Genomic DNA, 23,753 nt, shown 5'->3' with positions numbered 1-23,753 from the left:
ATAGACGTAGCTATTGCAAGGTTGTTGTCATGTATGTCTTGCCTTTGTTCTATTAATTGTGGTGTTTTATTGCGTTAAATAAATGTATTTTCTTTCTTCCTATCTTTCATGTGGACGTCCGCAAAGTAACACCTGATTCAATAAATTACTTTCCTAGCTTCAATCTTTACGAAAAAACTACCACCAAAAACATAGTAAAGCACACCCCTTCCCTACTTTTCCCAATCGCTACAAGCTGACCGACATACGCCGACCTTACTATAGAATAAGACGCACATACACACGATACGGTTGCGCGACAAGGACGCCAGACCGAATTAGGTCACGGAACGCTAACGTCTAAGGACAACCTGAAGCGCTGCAGCGCTTAAAAATATTGTTTCAGAGGGAAATACGCTATAAATAGACACTAGGTGAATGGAGGGGGTAGTTGCGTGAAGCTTGAAAAAAGGGGGTGGGCTGAAGGAATTTAAAAAATGCTTTATGGGGTGGAATATCGACGTTTTGGTCTGTTACTAATATTAGTACGAAATAAAATTTGTAGCTCTGTAATACGAGTAAGGGCTGTATTAACAGCTTGAAAATTTTGATTCGTTCTTACTTAATCAATAGGTATAAATAAAATATGCTGTCTTACAAAAGGATGTCGTTCATTTTAAACGAATTGTTACAGTATAAAACATCAGTTACAATAATTGATTAGTTTAGGCGCTACTTTGCAGAGGTCCATATACCTGAATATGTATAAATGGTTGTAGGTACAGTCGAACCGTTTGATTCCCGACCGTAGAACGTTCTCACAGTAAGTGTCATAATAAATTCCCTTGTCAAGCAATGCGATGTCACTATGACTTTTTCTGTGACAAAGTTCCACGGTGGGTCACGATTCTGTCGGTTCGAGTGTAGGTACAGTCACCAGCACCAATATCTGACACAACAAGCGTGCATAAATATCTGATACAACTATTTCTAGGGCCGGAAGGACGTGCCAGATATTTTTGCACGCTCCGCTGTGGCTGGTATTAATGCTGGTGACTGTTGAAAATCTTAAATGATACCCGTTTAAATTATTTACGAATGCGTACTTTCTTTTCATGCTTGATCTGGTAAATTGTACCTACCCTAACTACATAAGTAAGTATAAAATTCAGGGTAGGCATCTTGAAAAATTTCCAGTATTTATTATTTTGAATTTCATAAGGATTAACATTGGAATTTTTGATTCAGAGTGTAATCACGCTTTTGACGCGATACAATTTGAATATCGATCAAATGTATGGAAACATTTTGTCAATCACTATAAAAATCGTGGTAAATTATTTATTAGAAATAGAAATAAAAACCCCTTTTTACCCTGTAACTGTTTTTAAGTCAGACTATCAATAACGTGCTGTAATATTTCGGAGATATTAGAAGATATTTCATAGGTATTTAATGATTTGGATAGGAAGGTAAATAAAGAATAAAATAATTTATTTGAAATATAAAAACAATATCGCGGAGATCAGCCACAATTTATACTGAAATATTTAGGTAATTAATATAAAAAAAACTAATCTATGGGTAAAAAAGTGTAGGTAATCATCTAAATAGTGCCAATATTGAATGCACGCGTAAAGCAAAGATTAAAAACGGGCAGAAGCGGCGCGAACGGCCTTCTGCGGGATCAATCGCACTCCGCTGAGTTGTGCGGCGCGCCGCGCACGCGCAACGCGCGGATCGATGCGGCGCCTCGCACGGGGGCACCAGTGGCCGCGCCGCCGCCGCGCAGTCCGGACACCATGGCCCGTTGAGGCACGCCAAGCTGTATCTACGCGAGTACGGGGAGGATGAGCGGCCGCCGTGCCGGGACGAGTGGCGCCGCCAGGAGTGGTCCGGCGGCGCGCGCGGCCGCCTGCCTCAAGTCGACAGGAGCCCCTCTCGCCGCAGCCCCTACCTGGCGCGGGACGACGAGCCGTCCCCGGCGCCCGACGAGCGCGGCCGATCAGCCTCCGCTGGCGCCCACCACCGCACCCGCCCGAGACCCCTCCGCTACCAATCCCTCGAGAGAGACTACGACAGATCCTACGCCCCTCCGCCCCCTCCTGAAGATGACTACTACCGGCGCGAACCCCCTCCTCTCTTCCTTGGAGAGCTGCAATCTCAGAATTCCGATCTGCAGCGCGAGCTCGGGAACCTCAAGAAGGAACTAGAACTAACCAATCAGAAGCTCGGATCCAGCATGCATAGTATTAAGACCTTTTGGAGTCCGGAGCTGAAGAAAGAGCGAGCGCTGCGGAAAGAAGAGAGCGCGAAATACAGCCTTATCAACGACCAACTGAAGCTGCTCAATCAGGAAAACCAGGTCAGTGTTTTACAGCAAAATTGCAACTTAACATGCCTTGACCTGTGTCAATGAAACCACACAAACGGATGGCAAACGAGCAAGTGGGTCTCCTGATGGTAAGAGATCCTTACCGCCCATAAACATCCGCAACACCAGGGGCATGGCAGATGCGTTGCCAACCTAGAGGCCTAACATGGAATACCTCAAGTGCCAGTAATTACACCGGCTGTCTTACTCTCCACGCCGAAACACAACGGTGCAAGCACTGCAGCTTCACGGCATTATTAGCGAGCAAGATGGTGGTAGCAATCCGGGCGGACCTTGCACAAGGTCCTACCACCTACTCCATATCTTTAACCTTTGGTACTGATCAGTGCAAAATTGAAGGCTCTCTTTTTCTATTTTAATCATAATCCACGTTATTGATATTATTTGAGAAAGAAGAGGCTGTGTATGTAGGTTTTTTTTACCTTCCGCATTATAAAGGTAATAGCTGCCTGTATTTCCTTTTTCTTATGATGATTCTCCAACTAGAGCAGATTGGCAGTCAATCTAGGTATCTGTTTAAATGTCAACCTACTTCAATTTGAAACTTCTATATTTCACCAAGCGGCCGATAGCGGAACTAAAGTTATGTTTCCTCGTCTACTGCTCTAACTTACGAGCTTATTATTATAAGTAATATATTCATGCCAAACTATTGGCATTAGTTTTCTAAATACGAGTATCTCTCAAGTTAAGCTCTATAAGGTCTTTAAATCAAGTTCGTACAGTCACCAGCACCAATATCTGACACAACAAGCATGCATAAATATCTGATACGACTCTATTTCTAGGGCCGGAAGGACGTGTCAGATATTTTTGCACGCTCCTCAGTGGCAGATATTAATGCTGATGACTGTACCTACCAATAAAAAGTCCTCTAGATACGAGTAGGTATATTTGTTACAGGATGTAGATAGTGATTACGTTTATTGGGCTCTTGTAATAAATGTAAACCATAAATCATTACATTAATAACCTAACCAACAAAAGTTGTAAAACCCCCGACTTTGTCACTTCAAAGTTCAATATCTCAAAAAGGGCTGAACAGATTTTGATGCGACATGTCTTAGAATCATCGCTAGAAAACCTGCTTTTAAATAAAACACCGCATTCAAATCGGTCCACCCGTTTAAGAGCTACGGTGCCACAGACAGACACACATAGCGTTCAAACTTATAACATCCCTTATAACCCCTCTTTTTGCGTCGGGGGGGTCGTGTAATGACCCATCTATGACCTCATTTCCTTACTTTTGGGGTTCCGTAGCCAAAATGGCAAAAACGGAACCCTTATAGTAAAGATAAGAGGATATGCCTTTGCGTGAGAAGTTTTAAAAAGCCTCATTTATATTCAAGTTTATCATCAATATGGATGACTTTACAATCGTTGCAGGCACAGAAGTCATCAAAAATTATGAAATTAAATACAGTGACCGGTCATCCAATACCATACCTATAGTAGTTAATGAACTAAAATAATTTCCTTGCTCACCCGCGACCTTACGATAGCTAAGCTAAGGTTGCGGGTGAGCAAGAAAATTCTTTTAGTTCATTGATATGGACCTCCGCAAAGTATAACGCCTGATTCAATAAATTATTCATACCTATAATACTTATAGGTAATAGGTCCCAAAAATTTGTTATTAGTTCTTTTAAATAGATTTTCAAAAAATACTGGACAGGTTTTTTTTTTATAAATTAATCCAAAAAATAAAAAAAGATATAACCAGTTAAAGTTCCGCATGACGTTACGCCAGACGAAACTTTTATGTTCATTTCAAAATATCGCGCAAATGCCCGAAAAAATAGGTATAAAGTTTTTATTTATTTATATCAAACCGGAAAATGAAATGAAAATGAAAAAGTGCTGGTTCTGCTTTTTCGCCGAATTATTGTTTGCCAAATGTTTCATTTCCCAACTCAACTTTCTCCGAAACCAAAAATTTTTCTGTGTTTTTCTTATGATTTTATAGAACACGTAGGTTAGGTTAGGTTTGTTTTATAAAAGTTCCGAAAAAAACATGGTTTCATAGAAAATCGTGAGTTGAGAAAAGGCAGAGAACCGAAAAAGTGTTTATTCCAATATTTTTTTAAACAGGAGTTAAAACTAAGGGTCTCGTGATAGAAACTTTTCATAGTGACACACTGTTAATTGCTACAAGTCGTACCTACTATCTACCTCAATCTTTTTCTAAAGTTTCCGTCTTCCACTAGACTATACGCTCTGCTAAAGCACCCTCTACCCCCTTAACCCCTGGATGGGTGCCCCGAGCACCATACTTTCTTTGGTTTGTTTCCTTTTTCTTTATAAGAAATGTGAAATTGAAGCCATATTACTTTTTATGTTAGGAAGATTTTAAAATATCAACCAAGTTCGTAAGCATACCTAACGAAGAGTTCTGTACTCTAAAGTCTAAAAATGAAGTTGTTTTTTGTTTAAAACTTCCCCTACCTCACTTCATGGTAGGTAAGTGCAGATATAGCCAAAGATGAAGTACACTAATTTATTGAATCAGATGTTACTTTGCGGAGGTCCTTATCAATGACTATAAACATTTAAGTGTGTGATTTCGATAGCTCCTTCCTATGTAAATGTGTGCAGGTCCGCGCCTCCACACTGTAAGAACACACACAAACCCAACTATCACCACCACCACACTTTGCTGACGCGTTTCGAACTCAACCAGAGTTCATCATCGGAGTAACACAACCGTCCATCACGCTACCATATACCACGCAATAATATGCATGCAGCTATTTCGTCGGGCAATTATCACGCACAGTTTTATCGCGCGTTCGATATATTACTCGTTTGTTGTCGTTGCGTAACTCGTAACGGCTACAAAGTGGCGGCCATTAGTGCTGGCATCGGTGTCAATGACCCTTAGAAACTGAATAAACTGAGGAAAATCTTAACCCAGTGATGAAGTGGACAATCCTATGGCGGCGTTGTATGAGCGTTTGTGTAGGTACAGTCGAGTTCATGAGTTGTGAGCAAAAATTTGATCAAAAATATCTGAACACGCTTCTACGCCGTTAACAATAGAGTCGTGTTTAGATACCTATTTTTGATCAAATTTTTGCTCACGAGTTTATGAACTCGACTGTAATTAACTTCAAAAGTCACATTTCGATCAAATAACAGATAGGTCAAAAAATTTACCATGGGACCTAACCTAAGAAGGTTAAAGGATATTAAAGCTAAAGGTCGCCACTGTGCCACTGTTCAAGTCGACTCCGTGTTTATAATTAAATAATAATTACAATTATACGATAATAACGAAGAAATCGCATAAAAATCAAAATTCAGTGCTTAGAACCACACAGTCAATATGAAGTTTTTAGTGCAAAAGTGAAAAACAGTGTTAAAAACATACCAAAAACAAAGGAACAATACAACGGACAAAATCATATTTTCTCGAAGCGAAGACTAACCAGATCAGTGTTGTGATTGAGGCAATTATGAATTACGCCGACGCGACAGACTCGTAGTATTGTGCGCATAAGAAATCTTATTTCACCCAAGTTCATAACCTAAAAATTTATAGGTTAATAAACAACTGCAAATCATTTTGCTCAAAATCTATATGTATATCAGCGCCATCTAGCGGCGTGTGGCAGAACACGAGGGACAAATACGATAAAAACTGAGGGCGTTCGCTATTAACACACTCACCTTCGTTTCTCACCACAACTTCCAGAGGGCAGCACTTGGATAGTAGTTGCAAGTAGTTGTCAACAAAAATGGACGAAATAAAAAATATGCTAAGAAATATGCAAGAAGAAATGAGACAACAAAAAGCGGACATGTTGGATATGAAAGACGACATAAAAAATACTATCATTAACAACATAAACGAAAAGTTTCAAAGTCTGGAAATAAAGAATGAATTTTTAGAACAAAAATTGGAACAACAAAAGAAAGAAATAGATAAGATCGAGAGATTTACTAGAAGAAAAACTTACTATTTTTCGGAGTCGAAGAACGAGAAAGATGCTATCAGGACTTGGAGGAACATGTACTGGACATCATAAATAATAACCTAAACATCAATTGCGAGAATAATAGCATCGAATCAGTAAGGCGACTGGGGAAAAAAGGGGGAAAAATCAGACCTATAGTAGTGTCGTTACTTACTATGGGGCTGAAAATAAAAATTCTAAAAACAAGAAGAACCTTGGAACGTCACCATACTACATAAAAGAAGACTTCCCCCCCGAAGTAATGAACAAGCGCAAGGAACTGCAAATCGAGCTAGAGAAAGAAAGAGAGCAAGGAAGAAGAGCAATCATAAAATATGATAGACTCATCATTTTAAAACCGCCAGGCAAACAAGAGGAACGCGAGAAAAAAGATTCAAAAAAAAGGAACCTGTCAGAATCCCCCGAATCACCGGGAAACTCCGGAATCTCCGGAAACTCCGAAAACAAAAAGCAACCTACGAAGATCAACAAGAGCAACAATATGACCAACTTCCTTATAAAAAAACCGACGCTCACTTATCGCGAAGATCCATCCCCGCAACAAAAATCGCAAGAATCTAGCCGTACAGCACAATAGCAGTCAACACGAACCCCTCTCAACCTCCCAAGACGGCTGGTCTCCGTGGGAGAGTTAGACCAAAACCCTTCAGAGATACACAACTTATCAACGAAAAATGAAAACTTATACTTCATTGCAACATTTAATGTGAGAACTTTGTCAACTCATACTCGTCTCCTCGAGTTATTGGACGCGTTAGAAAATACAAAATTCGATATAATCGGTCTTTCTGAAATAAGACGACTCGGTAATACAATAGAAGAGCACAAAGATATAATTTTTCACTACATTGGAGAGACTCCTGGATTGTACGGAGTGGGCTTTCTAGTGAAAAAGCATCTTAAAAATAACATTGAAAGTTTTACTGGACTATCAGAGCGTGTGGCGCTATTGAAATTAAATATTGACGGTTTCCAAATAAGCTTTATACAAGTTTATGCACCTACAGAGGCGGCCCACGACGACGAAATAGAGCATTTCTATAACACCATTGATAAAGCTCTAAGCTTGTCTGGAGAAAAAGTTGTAGTCATGGGCGACTTTAACGCAAAAATCGGCCAACCAACATCGGAAGACAGTCCATTCATGAATATATTCGGATATGGCGAACGAAACAGTAGGGGAGAGAGGCTGATACAGTTTGCTCACGAAAAAAACCTTTACATCATGAACACATTCTTTAGAAAGAAAAGTAAACAAAGATGGACTTGGAGATCCCCAGACGGTGTCACCAAAAATGAACTTGATTATATTTTAACAAACCTATATAAGAATGTTCAAGACGTTCAAATCATTAACGTGACATTCCCGTCTGATCACAGATTCTTAAGGGCAACTTTAAACTTGAAAACAATTAAAAAAAGCAGAACTAATTATGCCAAAAATACGAGAAGCTCGCTAAAAAGTGAAGATGAAACAACAAGATATCTCGAAGCATTACACATCTGTTTAGAAGATCTCACTCACCAGTGTGAAGATGACACGGTCCAGAAATACTACGATAAAATAATCTGCGCTATCGAAAATAGTTTAAAAACAGCTCTCATACCCAACACAAATACAGACACAAAATGTAATGTTATATCTGAACGCACCAGGAGATTAATCCACCGAAGAAAAGAGTTACAACAGACGAAACCTAAATCACGAGCATTGAAAAACGAATTAAAAGCCCTGTATAAGCTCATAAGTAAATACATACGACAAGACTACAAGAAACACAGAAAAAATACTATAATAAAATACCTTAATTCGTCAGGCAGTCTAAAGAGAGCATACAAAGAACTAAGATCTCACAAAACTTGGATAGAAGGGCTTCGCGGTTCGGACAAAGTATCATACAGCAGAAAAGATATACTCCAAATAGCCACTATGTTTTACAAAGCTTTGTATAACGCCCCAGTGCACCACGAAAGCTCTAACGTAACAGAACAAGATTACAATGTCACGCCAACAGAGCCAGTAGATGAACTCGAAATTATTAGAGAAATAAAGAGGCTCAAACCTGAGAAAAGTCCAGGACCGGACCGGATAACCAACGAGACAATAAAAATTGCGTGCACACTGCTTGCTACACCTTTGGCTAAACTCTTTAATATGATAATTGACACCTCTACCACACCCGGCAGTGGTCAGAATCAGACATTATACTTTTGTATAAAAAAGGTGATCCAAAAGACATAAACAACTACCGACCCATCAGCCTTCTACCTTCGCTGTACAAGCTGTTTTCGTCGGTTATAGAGAAAAGAATTAGTAACACACTGGATTCATACCAACCGATCGAACAAGCAGGGTTTCGAAGGGGTTACTCTACCGTAGACCATATTCATTCAGTCGAGCTACTTCTAGAGAAGTACCAAGAATTCCAAAGACCGCTCTACGTAGCCTTTATCGACTACCAAAAAGCCTTCGACACCATACTCCACTCATCAATATGGGAAGCCATGAAAACACAAAATGTAGAGGCCAAATACATTAAAGTCCTGAAATATCTCTACGAAAATAGCACTAGTAGAGTAAAACTGGAAACAACAGGGCCTCCTATTGAAATCAAGAGAGGAGTAAGGCAAGGGGACCCCTTATCACCTAAAATCTTCATAGCGGTACTTGAGTCGATCATTAGTAAATTAAACTGGAGCACGGTCGGCTTAAATATAAATGGAGAGCGTATTAGCCACCTGAGGTTCGCTGATGACCTAGTCCTGCTGTCTGAAAACAGCGGAGAGCTAGAATACATGATAGACACGTTACAAAAAGCAAGTAGACAGAAAGGCCTAGAGATGAATTTCAGCAAAACAAAGGTGATGACAAATTCAACAAGAAATCAAATAAGCATCGACAATGTACCGCTTGATTATGTCGACTCCTACATTTACCTAGGCAAGCAAATCTCTTTCCAAAAACAAAGCAACGATGTAGAAATAGAAAGAAGGATTAAAGGGACTTGGAAGAAGTATTGGAGCCTCAAGGAAATTTTTAAAAGCCAGATGCCAATGAAAATTAAGAAACAGGTCATGGATAGCTGTCTACTACCGTCACTCACTTACGCTTGTCAGACTTGGAAATTCACACGCCGAGTAAAAAACAAAATAACGTCTTGCCAACGGAGCATGGAAAGAAGCATGATGAAAATTCGAAAAATTCAAAAAATCCGCCACTCTGTCATAAGAGAAGTATCAGGAGTTATAGACGCCCTGAGTTACTCGCAAAAATTAAAATGGCGATGGGCAGGCCACGTAGCTAGAATGGGTGACAATCGCTGGACATCTAGGCTGACGTCATGGCCAGGCCCTGCAGGCACCAGAAAGAGAGGGAGACCAAAAACCAGATGGGCAGATGACATTGTAGAAATCGCTGGAAAACTATGGATGGAAAAAGCCAATGATAGAGACTATTGGGCATCTCTGGAGGAGGCCTTTACCCTCAATTAAGAGGGGTTCCGCATGAAAATAGATTATATACTTTTTTTTTGTTTGTAACTTTTTAAATAATTATAGTACTATAGTGATAATAACCTAATGTTTCGAAATGCTGCTACTGATATGCGAGAAATAAAAGGCTTTTTTATTTTATTTTATTTATTTTAAAGCTAAATCTGGACTAGTACAGTCCTGGGGCCTTCACAAGGGAAATATCCAAATTTTGATGGGACAGCAAGTTTGCTGTTTGTTGTACAGATTACCATTTCTACAGATTCCCAATTTTACGGATTCCCATTTGTACAATTTCCCAATTTTACTAATAAAACGATTCTGGCGCTTCGCCGGCCGCTGCCGCGTCACGTTCATTCGCTCGCTCGGCTCTCGCGTTGTAGAGTGACAGTGTTATAGAATAGAATCAATTTATTGATACAGTTAATTACATTTTATGAATAAATAACTGTATAGCACTGCGACAGTTTTCTTACATAAAATATCCCGTGACACCTAAATACACACTAGCCTTATTCCTAACTCCTAACTACTCCTTGCTTCGTCCATCATCGTACCTAAAGGAGACCTTTAAGAGAAGTCTCTTCGTTCCATTCTCCATACAAACGTAGTCCCGGTCTCATTTGAAAACTAGGCAACAGAAATAAATGAAATTTTCTAAGTAAAGACTAGACGTAATTGTTTATGCCTGTGGTTTTTCAGATTTTCATATAAATGTCTAATATCAGAATTACAGGTGCTCAAAAGTCGACAAAAAAAGATGACAACTTTGCACGAGAATTACAGACTAATAAAGCATTTTTACAAAAATCTGAAAAATCACAGGCATAGAAAATATAATGAATATCTTGAAAGTAAAATATCATTGATTTCTGTGCTCGTTTAAAATGAGGACAACGAAACCCAAAATTCAACCGTCCAAATCTTGAAAAGCCTACAACTATCTCGATATAAATTACGGACGTCGTCGCGGAAGACATGGGGAGGGACGGCTGCGAGCGCTTATATGTCACGAGCGATAAAGACAGCAATATCCCAAACGAATACATAACGCAGCGCGCCCGGCAGGGAAACTTGAGCTTGCCTTCGGAATCCGAAAAATAGTTTAATTGGTTACTTGACCTGAAATGTAAATTTCAGAATTAAATTATTATTATTATAATTATTATTATTTTTAATTTATGACGGTGGAAGCAGTCTACACTTCCACTGAACGTAGATTATAGTTAGAGTTTAGTTTTGTAACTAAGGGACCCCATACATCCCTGTATTATTATTATTATTATTTTGTATTTTCTTTTATTTCATTGTATACTGTAGTTTTTAAGTATTTTATTTGTAATTATTTTATGTTGAAAAAATGACTTTCTGCCAAGTTTCTTGCGGCGCATTCTTCTTGGCAATGATGGTCTTTCCGAAAGCGCTGGTAGTTTTAAAAAATGACGTGTAAAAGTGCCCATTGCGGCCTATTTACTGAATAAATGATTTTGATTTTGATTTTGATTTTAAATTACAGCTTTCTAGCAATGATAGTCTCGGAACAAAGCCGCGGACGGACAGACGGACAGACCGACAGACATGGCGAAACCATAAGGGTTCCGATTTGTTATTTTGGCTACGGAGCCCTAAAAAGTGAATGAAAAACGATGTACGACATGACTCCTGCATTATATCTGCCACAGCGGACCGTACAAAAATATAGAAAGAAAGAAAGAAAAAGAAAGAAAATACATTTATTTAACGCCATAAAAACAAACATAGAACAAATATAAGACATACAGACGCTAAACAGGAACCCACTCAGCATAATGCCACGGCCAGCCGTGAGGACCTTATCTAATTAAAAACTAACTTTATATCTGACAAATAGAAATAGAGTCGTTTTTGTTGTATCAGATATTAGTGCTGGTTGACTGTAGCTACTTGGTAGGATATTCTTATCCGTACTAAAATAGTAGCAAGGTGAACTACTATTATCCTGCCTCATACTCTTGTACCTAAGTACGAGTAGGTATGTCATCTGGATGGCTTGACACCTGATATACTTACCTATTATTTTTCTTTTGTCTCCCAGACAATAGTTGGTATTGATAGAAGTATCTACGTAAGACGTCTGCGTTATATTATTCAGATGTCCCATTCAGTCGATACTTCCATTATCTAGTTAGATACGCGTCTACCTTTTCATTTAAGTACCTGTAGCTTGATAGATACCAAACTAATCCACTATTCGGCTAATATCACCTCCGTTTCTTGTATTATTTCAGTAACTTTCAATGCTATTGTGTTCGATTGACATAATTATCATCATCATATCAGCCGTAGGACGTCCACTGTTGGACATAGTCCTCCACCATAGACCTCCTTCTTCGGTTGGAAGCGGTCTGTATCCACCGTGAACCCGCGTCTTTCACCAGATCATCCGTCCATCTGTTGGTGGACTCCTACGTTGCGCTTCCCGTTCGCGGTCTCCATTAGACAATTTTTCACAATTATAGTAGGTAGATAGTAAAAATTTGCGACGCATTCTTCTTACTTAGCAATAATAAATAAATAGTATATTTTTATCGAGGGACTAAACTAAGCCAATATATACCCGAGGTGGTTAGCCACCCGAGCTTTAGCGAGGGTGTCTATTTATCCGAGGTTGACCTCATTATTATTTTATTGACTTTAAGTCTCCAGGTGAAAATTCTATTCTTCACTTGTGTGCGAGAAAACGCTTTCTCTGAAAGAATGAATGCGTTTCTTATTCTACAGTCATAAAACTTTTATAAGTTTTAAAATAAATCTTTCTAGATTTCGACGGCAAAAGATTATCAATTGTCTTTTGCTCTTGGCTGCACATCATAATTTTAACTATCACTTGACGATAATGTGAGAATAATCATTTTATTTCACAAACCTGCACAAACCTGCGAAGCGATTCAATGGTGCGTGCGAAGTTCCCAATCCGCACTGGGCCCGCGTGGACTATGGCCCAAGTCCTCTTGTTCTGAGAGGAGGCCTGTGCCCAGCAGTGGGACGTATATAGGCTGGGATGATGATGATGAATCATTTTATTTTAATTGTTTATGATTTACGCTCTACAACACAATCCATCAGGAGACCCACTTGCTCGTTTTGCCATCCAGTCGAATAAATAAAAAAAACAACAATTTAAAAGTTCTAAGACCACGAACTAGACTAAGAACGTAATATTTTCGTCATGAAAATGGTCCACACAAAATCTTATTTTATGCCAAAAACTAAGTAATTACTGGCTAAAAAGATAAACTAAGTCACTCGAAGTATATTAAAAATAATTACTTTTATTCCCTAGGGACTAAAGTACTCACTTTACTCCCGCCGCGTAAGGCTATATTGATCTACTTTAGAGCATGAGAAGTGTAAAAATATATGTGATAGTCTTTTCGAGAGCGCTGTGGTGATATACACAAAAGCCCTTTACGGTCTACTTAAAAAATAAACGTTTTGATTTTGACATAACCAGTACGGGCAGCGATGATAGTCTTGTGACTCGTGAACATTTATAATTCAAACGATGTAATGTAGCAGGTCTGAGTCCTTATTGTCTAATTACTCAGAATCAAATCGTTTTCGCCTCTTCTTTCTTACACACGGTATAGGATGAGGGTGGAAAAGGTGGTGAATGCGATTGCGAACACCCGCATTTTAGACAACACGGCCTCTGTTTTTTCGTCCGCCCATTGGACTGCAACCGAATAAGTAACTCTTCACCAAAATTAGTGTATATTATGCGTTTCATATAGGGTGTTTTTATACATTTGCTTTAACTTTAGGGGAAGATTATCAGTGGTGAAGCGTACATAGAACCCTATTGTCAGTGGTTTGCCCAAATAATTAACAAAATAGATCAGACATGATCGGATTTTTTTTTTTTTTTTTTACATACATGATCTATGAAAGACGTAGGTAAGCGACCTTTGTTTCAGTTTTACCACAGCAATCTCTGACGCTACTCCACTGATACTCCTACACGTATTAGGGCCAATCAACTATTTTACCGACACTTTGGCCGTCTCCTACGTTACCAAAATTGCCCCTGGCGTTACCAAAAAATCGTACTTCCAACAAGATATTTCACGGTTTAATAGGCTGAACTTACGTAGGATGGCATGTACACCATCTATTGAATTACAGAAAAAAACATGTTTACTTACAAAAATCTGCAATTGTTTGAAAAATGTCGCGGACAGATTAGTGTCAGCCCATTACCTAACTGAGAGTTCATGAAATCACAGAAAATTTGCCCTCTTATTGGAAATGACCGTAAAAGGTCCCTCACGTGTCACGCTCAACTGTTTTCGACACCTCACTAATGGCATTTCGGATGGAGGGTCCAAAAATAGGCTTCAGCCGTAGCCTTTGTGAACTCTACCTTTTATTTGCGCTCGCTTTGTCTGCAAATTGATTTGCTTCGGTTTTGCATAAAAACCAAGGCTTTTATATCTACATGGAAACAAATAAAACGTAAAATTAATGACATTCCTGATTTATGGCATTGTATTTATTTGTGTTTTAAAAGAGCAAACTGTCATTATGGGGCCCTAAAACAGAATTTTCTTTTTCTTCTTTGCCTTTTACCGATTTTTTGGGTTACTCGTAGGTAGAATGTGGAAAAATGTTCGGATGCGTCAGGATGCTATCTTGGATTGTCTTTTCCGCAAGTTGGACTCATTTCAAAGCGAGGGTTACTATTGACCACCACGTGTCTTAAGGTCTTTCTCTCGCTTTTTTTATGTTTGATCGCGCCAGGGCTTCTCTGACCGCGTGATCTTCCGAACGTCACCAAATGGCCATACTAATGGATCCTGCTTTTTATAACCAACAGAGTTTTGTTTTTAATTTAGAAATCTGTTTAAAATGAATTGTTGTGAAGTATTAATTCATCCTTATTCAGATCGTGATCTTGAGCTCATTTACATACTTACCTAAAGAGTCATGGCATGGCAGACGATAACAATCTTTGTTAACAGCTTATCAAAGAATGTCAGACTTCTGTTTGTGATAAGAGGTGAATCTAGAGGTGTCACTACTTCACAACCACTTAAAAAAATGTCTTGTTCGTTTTAAAAATTTAAAGCAAATCGCTTGAATACATCTCGAAATAAAATACCTACATTAATAGTAGATTGTTCAACAAGCCACCCGAGCAGAGCGAGATGGTTGTTTAGTCTCGCGTTAAACACTAGGTACTTTTCACTTTGCATGCGAGGAAAAAAAACAATGTTTTGTTCAAAATTACAATATTACATTTTAAAACGTACGCTCGACTAATGGACCATCTGTTCAAAATTGAAATAGCAAAGAAAAAATTGTTGCGCGGTTTGTTTCTTTTGTTTGTTTGTTTATGAAGTGACGCTTTAAAAGCTTGCTTATAAATATATGCAGCATAATAATAAAAATTGAAAACTATTTAAAAACTAATTGGACTATGCATAATAAAATGAATTAATCCTTAATATAATTGAATAGATTCATATTCGTAATCATTAATTGTGTTTCACGATATTAAATCTTATTTTTTTTTAAATATTTTTGCACAGTTGTCATTTTGAGGTTATACGAGTATATCCACGCCTAAAAATCCTCCATTCACAAACACCGTGTTGGCTGTTTAGGGGATTCCAACGTAAAAAAAAAAAAACCCTAGAGAATAAAAAGGAGCTTTAGTCCCGATATGCAGAGACTAAAGTAACATTTTAAGAGCATGAGAAGTGAAAAAGAATATTTCTTTAATCAGGCGTTACTTTGCGGAAGATAAGCTCTAGTTGAGTTTGAAACGCGTCAGTGTATTGTGGTGGTGGTGGTGATATAGATGGGTTTGTGTGACTTGTGTGGGTTCTGATTCTTACAGTGTGGAGGTGAAGGAACTGCATGAAAATGCATATCTCGCATAAACTTAGCTATCATAAGGTCGCAAAAGACAATAAAAAAAATCTTGAAAAAAACATAAGTCAAAAACTGTCGCAAGTACAATGTTCATACTCTGCAGAAATATTCTTCACTATAAAAGTTACACACAAAAAAACCCAAGCCCATTTGATGTAAGGGCCGATTTTCTACGGAAACCCGACTATGGCCTTTTGGTAGGAATGGATATAAGTAGGTAGGTAGTTTGGATGAAAATAAAGGAGTACTTAGTCGAAATTTCATTTGTACATTTTTAATTTTTATTTCGCCTGTTAGGTGTCCTACTACTGAGCAAAGGCCTCCCCTTTCTCTTTCAAATTCATATTTAATTTAAACTGTTTAATGTAGTTAAACAAAAATTTCCAGTAAATTAACTTTTTAAACTTTCAAGTAGTAAATAAGGCTTTGAATTTAGCGTGCTAACATTAAACTAGCTTATGTTTATCTAGCAGGCAAACGTGTGATTAAATGTAGGTTCATTAATGTACCGTACTTGGTACTTATATGTATCACGCGTCAGTAAAAGTGGGGAAAAAGACAGGCACGTAATATCACCTTTCGAAATCTGATGGTTCATTAAAAGTCGTCATAAACTTTTCTCGTAATTCCCGAACACTGCCTCAGTGCCCTTAGTGTAAGTTTTCGTTTACAAAATACGTCTCGATCGCGTTCGCGTTAAAATCGCAATTTGTATAGAATCACGAACATCGCAAACATTCCGCTAGAGGCGCTGTTCGCGTTTGCATACAAATTGAGATTATAACGCGAACGCGATCGAGACGTATTTTGTAACCGAAAACTTACAGTAAGGTAACTGAAATTACTCGATCCTACGTGTAACGATAGGCGTCGTATCACGTAGACACATACATTCTACGTGCACGGTACAGAATAGGAATTAGATTATACGATCTGGTTGAATTGATTGTAAAAACCCGGCCAAGAGCGTGTCGGTCACGCCCAAAATAGGGTTCCGTAGCCATTACGAAAAAATTAAGTAATACCTATTTTTCTAAGGATTTCGTATTTTATACGGAATCTTCCAAGTTTAGGTATATTTTATACCTTAGGCTGCTATTTACTCATAAACTACTAATAATTCTCAAGCAAACTTAGCCGTTATAGTTTTCCTTGAAAGTTTGATATACTTACTACCATCATGAATTTTTCCACCCACCGGTTTACATTTTCGAGGGGGGGGGGGCGCTCGATTTTAATGAAAATTTGCACTTTAAAGTTGAATATTTCGCAAACAAATCACTGAATCGAAAAATCGTCTTAGCAAACCCCTGGTTTTAAAAGACCTATCCACAATACCCCACACTATAGGGTTGGATGAGAAAAAAAAAATCACCCCCACTACGTCTACGGGAGGTACCCTAAAATATATATTTTTTTAATTTTTAACTGTACCATTTTGTCGGCATAGTTTACTTATATATCCGTGCAAAATTACAGCTTTCTAACATTGATAGTCTCTGAGCAAAGCCGCGGACGGACAGACAGATAGACATGGCGAAACTATAAGGGTTCCGTTTTTGCCAACTAAAAGTTTTGTTGTTTAAAATAATAAAATAAATTCTATAAAAAGTTAGGTGATTTCGTAATGTTGATTTTCTTTCCGACGCACTGGAAAACCTTCCGCAAATTTATAACCCAAACGAAAACGAACGTTTATTTGGCGAATAGTAAAACCAAAGTTTGATTTGGACATGAAAATAAATTTATAGCAATGCAAAGATCAATATCTATACCCGCCCGCACTGACTTCTAAACGCCCCTCGTGAAAAGAATGAGGTAGGTATGGTAGATTATGTATACTTGTGTACATACGTCGAGCAAAATGGAACACTGCTAATGGTTGGTTCCGTGGTTAAAAGGGGTAAAGGAAATTGTAGGTAGACACGAAATCTTTCCCTTGCAAGATTTTAGACTACCGAGGTCTAAGAAACTATTCAGAAACAATCTAAGAGCTTGACAAGACGTTAGAAGTCTGGATAGTGGATGTGTGCAGCTTGAGTTAACATGGAATCGCCGAGAAACCTTTAAGTCGAAAGAATGACACTTCAAAGAAAACGTCGAATAGTCTTTTCTGAGGCCGTGTTTACTAAGGCTCGGAGGATTCGAAAACTAAAAGTTGAGCACGGGTACTCTTCATACCGTCCGTGTTGTGCCCGGTTTTAGAATAGGACGGACATCTCTCTCTCGCTCTCTATTGGCAACTAAGAACTCTTGACTAGCTCTGCGGTGTGGAAGGCGAGGGGAAACCACCACACTTTTCTCCCAAGAAAGTCGTCATGGAGGTTCACTACTAGTCCTCATCCAACGATCACGATCGAGAGATCATGTCAAGTATGTAGCGTAGCGACTTAGTAAGTAGAAGAACTCCTCATACAACGTTAATGCAGGTAGACCGCGATGTATTTTTTTTTACATCCAATAAGAACTTAGAAAATGGTCCAAGTGAGCGTAGCTGCGGGTTAAAGGCTTATAAAATTATACATCATGACCTGGCTGTAAATTTTTGTACTTACCTCTTTCACGTTAAATTGGAGAGGTTAACGTTAGGGAATCCATAAATACTGCTTATTGACTTATGCCGTCGGTACGTATCAATATTGAAATCTTCAAGTGACTGTAGCCACATGGATGTGTTACCGGTTGGTAGTATGATGTACCTATAATCGCTACCATTTAAACATTATATACCTATCTAAATAAATAAAAAAGTGCTCATATATGTATATCTGAATACGTATTTCAATAGCGTAAGTTCATATGCAGATATTTTTGAGCACCTAGACGGCTCCGTATAGCCGTGGTAGCTTTACCTAGTGGTTTGACATAGGTATGGCCCCTCAAGCAGATGATCATGGGTTCAATCAAATCCCTTTGAGTCTTTCGCAATTGCAAGTGCGAAATAAAAAAATAACTTAACCCGTTTAATGCCTCGTAAGGTAACGAGCGCTAATTTGGGACCCATTTAAGATCGAATATCTGTCATTTTGTATGACACAAGTCGAAGGATTTTTTAACCCCCGACGCAAAAAGAGAGGTGTTATAAGTTTGACCGCTATGTGGCTCTTATACGGGTGAACCGATTTGAATGCAGTTTTATTTATTTGAAAGCAGGTTTTCTAGCGATGAATATCGTTCAGCCGTTTTTGAGATATCGAACTTTTTGACGAAATGGGTCTTAAATTAACGCTCGTGACCGTACCTTCTACTGGTTGGCAATTCTATCTTGTATAAAACCTATGATTTTGTTAGCCTAAGCGCGCTAAAAGTAGTTATTTTATACCGAGAACGACTATCAAATGATCTTAACCCTTATCAAAGCAGATGCTATTTTTTGACCACACAGGTTTACGTTTACTGCTGTAATGAACCTTATGTGTTTAGTAAGTATTCAGAGTTCTGGGCTACTAGACTTATTTTTTTTGCTTTTTTAAAGTGTTTTTAAGATAGTCGGGTTTTTGATGTTTTAAATTAGTTTATTTATTCAAAGAAAAATCCTCTTTATACTAAGTACCTAGATATTAAAGACATTTAATATGCGATCCGACATTTGAAGCGGGTCTGCGGAACATAAAAACGTATGTACGTTACGTTTAGTACTGTTCCCTGGCTGGCTTCACACTAGCCCTTTCCAAACATACACGTAAAGTCGAGTTCATAAACTTGTGAGCAATGATTTGATCAAAAATATCTAAACACGACTCTATTGTTAACGGCGTAGAAGCGTGTTCAGATATTTTTGATCAAATTTTTGCTCACAAGTTTATGATCTCGACTGTACCTACCTACATGTAGGTACGTATAATTTTAGAGCTTTCCCATTTTTTAAGTGTGTATATTTATTTTCAGGTAACATAAAGAGGCGGCTAGGGCGCGCCCGGGGCCTTGTGCTTCGTATGTTCGACGCACTCTGCAACTGCACTCAGACCGCCGCGGCCGCCGCCCGCACTACCGCTCGGAACAACCCCTTCACTAAACGCTAACATAATTACTAAACTAGGGCAAGCGAATGGGAAAAGAGGGCTGATAACAACTTAGAAAAGCTTAACCTTATCCGGGCTCCTCGCGGCTGTCTGTAGCCATCTTTTGTAACAATTCAAACGGACGGGATGCAACAGAACAATAGGAAAGACTATTTTTTCTTTTCCGTGGGATACACGTTCACTCTCGCTGGTATGAGTGTGAACCATTTTAAACTTCACTTTCGTGCATGCATGTTATTTGTATGGTACGTCCGTAGGGTACGTCAGATATGCACGGCGTGAACGGTAATGAAGAGCTGACAATGAGGGTTTTCCCACAGGCGAAATATCACTAGATGGCGTTAGTATCGTGAGGTCCGTTTGACGTTTGCTTGTGATTGGCTCATTTATTTATTTAACCAATCACGTGCAAACGTCAAACGGACCTCACGATAGGTACTAACGCCATCTAGCGATATCTCGCCTTTGTAAAAAGGACTTTAGTAGGTGTATAAAAAGTGTTGACTACTTTTAACCTTATTCGAAAGCTCCGCTTTATGTTTATGACATGTCGATGGTTATATATATAAGTCTTTTATAACCACGTTAAAGATAGATGGCATCCTTGAGAGAGAAGAGATAGCGGAAATAATGAGACAACGGTATTAATAAGTGCGAGGGATTAGATAAAACCAATTTTAACCTTATTCAATATTGCGGATTATCTTGTATACAAGTTTAACAATTCAGAATCGGACAGCAACGCCAAAACGCAATGCATGCAGCAGTAGTAGTAAAACGTATGTTGGAACGACTATGAAAGTCATTGATTCGTGTTCGGTAAGTCTACAGTAGAGTTAATTAAGTTGAGCTTAATGAAATGACTTTTTCTGAACAAACACGCTGGTAATGGAATCTGTAACTACTCACACGAAAACGTTAATTAGAATGTTTCCCCGCAAATTCGACGTCCTTTTGGATGTTAGTTTCAGCTATTTTGATCTGTATAACATGCATTTTCAACTTTGACTTCTGTAAATAATAAGTATAGCATTTTTGTTACGGACAAATTGTTTATTTCCAGATCTATGTGTTCATAAACGATCGTAGTAGGTAGGTACCTACTGAAAAAAAGCGGTCTATTCAAAACTAAGTTAGGCCAAGAGTAAAACCAAACATTGGAATTTTATATTTCGCCGTGTCGTGTGATAAGACCACTCCAACGTTACAGCAGAATAAATCATTGTCAGCTTGCTTAGAATGATAACTTGCCACCTGCATTCACCAGTGGGAGGGCCCACAACACTCTTGATGTCGTCGGTCGAAATTTTGAATTTTACAAAATTAACGATTAAAAATTATTAATTTGATTTAACTTAGATTTTTATCAAACTATCTGATGTCTCTGTGAAAACCCTAGTGTCTTCCTTAGATTAGTACCCTAGATACCACGTTGTGATCGGTGTGACGACGCTTATAGTTCGTAAGGTATTGATATGTAGTAATATATACCGCTTAAAAACGTTGCAGTTCTTTCTCAAAAAATTTTTGAACAATTTATACAAGTGTTTAAAAAACTACTTAAATTTACATCTGCCTCACGTTTTTGTTTACTTTTTGTTATCACAAAGTATATACGATGTCCATTGCCATAGTATAAGAGCTCTCATCAGACTTATAAATTCACTTAACTATTGTATATAATAGTGAGGATTAATATATGTACTTACAATTGAATCAAAGAAATGTATGGGAACTATAATACAAGTAAGTGTGTGTGTGTGTATACATATTTCTTTAGGATACCTATTTTTTTGTATATTTAAATTAAATACGACTTAATTTGCAGTGTCGCAAGTATGCAGAGTGAAATAATGGCAGGTAGGTACGGCATCGTTACGTATAAGCACAGAATAAGTAAAAGTACAAGTGGTATAAGTTATTATTGGCTTAGGAAACTACTACTTGAAAGCAGTATTAGTGTCGGGTAACTCCAAGAGTGTATGTCTACAGTTAGTAGAACTAGCAAACTAACAAGTGATACGTCGTGTTCAGACTATGCTATTAATTTAATACATCATTGGATTAATTAATTTACCTGTAAATTAAAAATACATATACTTCACCAACAATTGTATACAGTGTCATCAAATTAGTTTAAAATATTTCAGGCAGTCATTGGGTTTGTTTGACTCAATGGCCGTCATCGGATTTTTTTATTCAATGCCTTTGACGTGGCACACTTTGAACATCGTACAATCTTTACACACATCCAATAATTTGAAGACACCTTGTATAAACTGATAGTTATGACTACTATTCCATTTATGATGTTTATGTCTCATGGACAAGTCTGTATAATGCATGTAATAGTACATTGTGTCTTAAGGGCGGTAAATAAGGTATTACGAACGAGAGTCTATTAGAAGCCCGAAGTCGAAGACTGAGGGCTTTAATGAGTCGATGTTCGTAATTCTAGTACCGCCCGTGCGACATACAATGTTTTTAATCACATTTGCGAGTAAAATTTTATATTTGTAAAAGAAAAAATATAATTGTTCCAAATATTGGCGACACCTTAGGCTGCGCTATTGGCAGCGTCGCCCTCCCCCTCCCGCAGCATGCACCGCAACGTGCGTGTGCATGTGGTCCTGCAGCAGCAGCGCGCGCAGCACCATCAGTACGGGCCCGGACTCATTTACCGACCTTGGGCTTCATGACAAGAAAATTAGTACGGGCAATGATTAATTTACCGACCACGGGCTTCATGACAAGCACATTAAGGTCGAGGTTTTTATTTGGGGGGTTGCAACCAAGGTAGCCTGCATGTTACGACACTGTTTACGAGCAAGTGTGATGAAAACAAATATGGAACTTTAAGCGTTGGCAAACTACGAAGATATTAGCATATTCTGAACAAGTAACGAGTAGTGATTTTTCTTTTTACAATTACCTACGTGACTTGCAATTGGACGTAGTTTAGGAAAAGATACCCAATCCACCTACAAGTTATTTTTTAATTCGCTTTTGTTGCTAACAATCTACATATTATATCTATAATTAAAAGTGAGCTGTCTATTTGGGTTGGATCTTTATTGCTTAACTTCGTTCAATTTAAATTATGTAAGTATATGTACTTATAATTTGAGAAATTGTACATGGTATTGTTTAGCTTTTGAGTGCTCTACGCACCTTTAGGATTATTGAAATGTATGTGCTATTTTATAATTGTTTACCTAACTTTTATAACTATTATCCTTGTTTCTACCTTTTATAACGAGAAATAGATTTAAGTTGTTACGGAAATAAAGCTCAAACTTTTGTCGATTTGCATTATTATTATACCTAATAAATATTATTATTTCTAAATTGTATAAATGACTATTGTGTTTTATACCAGCATTTTGAAACTGTTCCTTAGTTTACGACAGCATAGAATTTATAATAAATCTGTTCGTAGTAACATAAGTATTGTAAGTCAAGTAATAATTATTTAGTATCGTCAGGAAATTAAATTCGTGTTAAAGAGATTTTCGATAAAACAAAAACTGAGCTTACAGTTTAAATAAATCGTGTCTTATTCAAAAATGTTAAATTGTGTGAATATGTCAACATGAGGAAAATATCTATTTTTGGTGTAAAACAGTTATAAGTAGGTAACTTATTCAAAATTCTGTGTTTAATATAAAAATAAATGTTCAATGTGATAATATGACTGTATCCTATACTTACCTACTCCCGGTGTTTCTACCCAGAACTCTTGTGAAATAAAGTGACTTTGTAAATAATTTCGTTTCTTTTGTCCCACAGCGAAGAACCTTATAGAATATTTATGCATAAAAAGTAGTAAGGCAAGTTGGAAAGTCGTTTGACGGTTGGTTAGTTTTTGTTACGGCGAATGGAAATTAGGTCAATCGACGACGTGACCTCAAGGGAAGTGAGTCTACTGCTACTAGACAAGTTAAACTCCTGAGTATAGCTATAAAGTGT

General features: G+C 38.0%; 1 protein-coding gene across 1 annotated transcript in view; it reads left to right on the top strand.

Annotated features, from left to right (window-relative positions):
- LOC141439498 (uncharacterized) overlaps nucleotides 1-23,551 on the top strand; it is a 78,660-nt gene extending 55,109 nt beyond the window's left edge. Inside the window, exon 3 of the mRNA XM_074103776.1 lies at nucleotides 19,651-23,551. Within this exon, the coding sequence (XP_073959877.1) occupies nucleotides 19,651-19,784 (134 nt within the window). The 3' untranslated portion in view covers nucleotides 19,785-23,551. The remainder of the gene's footprint in view (nucleotides 1-19,650) is intronic.
- The last annotated feature ends 202 nt before the right edge of the window (nucleotides 23,552-23,753 follow it).

Source organism: Choristoneura fumiferana, chromosome 21 (genome assembly GCF_025370935.1).
Source record: "Choristoneura fumiferana chromosome 21, NRCan_CFum_1, whole genome shotgun sequence".
NCBI lineage: Eukaryota > Metazoa > Arthropoda > Insecta > Lepidoptera > Tortricidae > Choristoneura > Choristoneura fumiferana.
The sequence above is the reverse complement of the archived record's forward strand: the minus strand, read 5'-3'. Positions and strand labels throughout refer to the sequence as shown.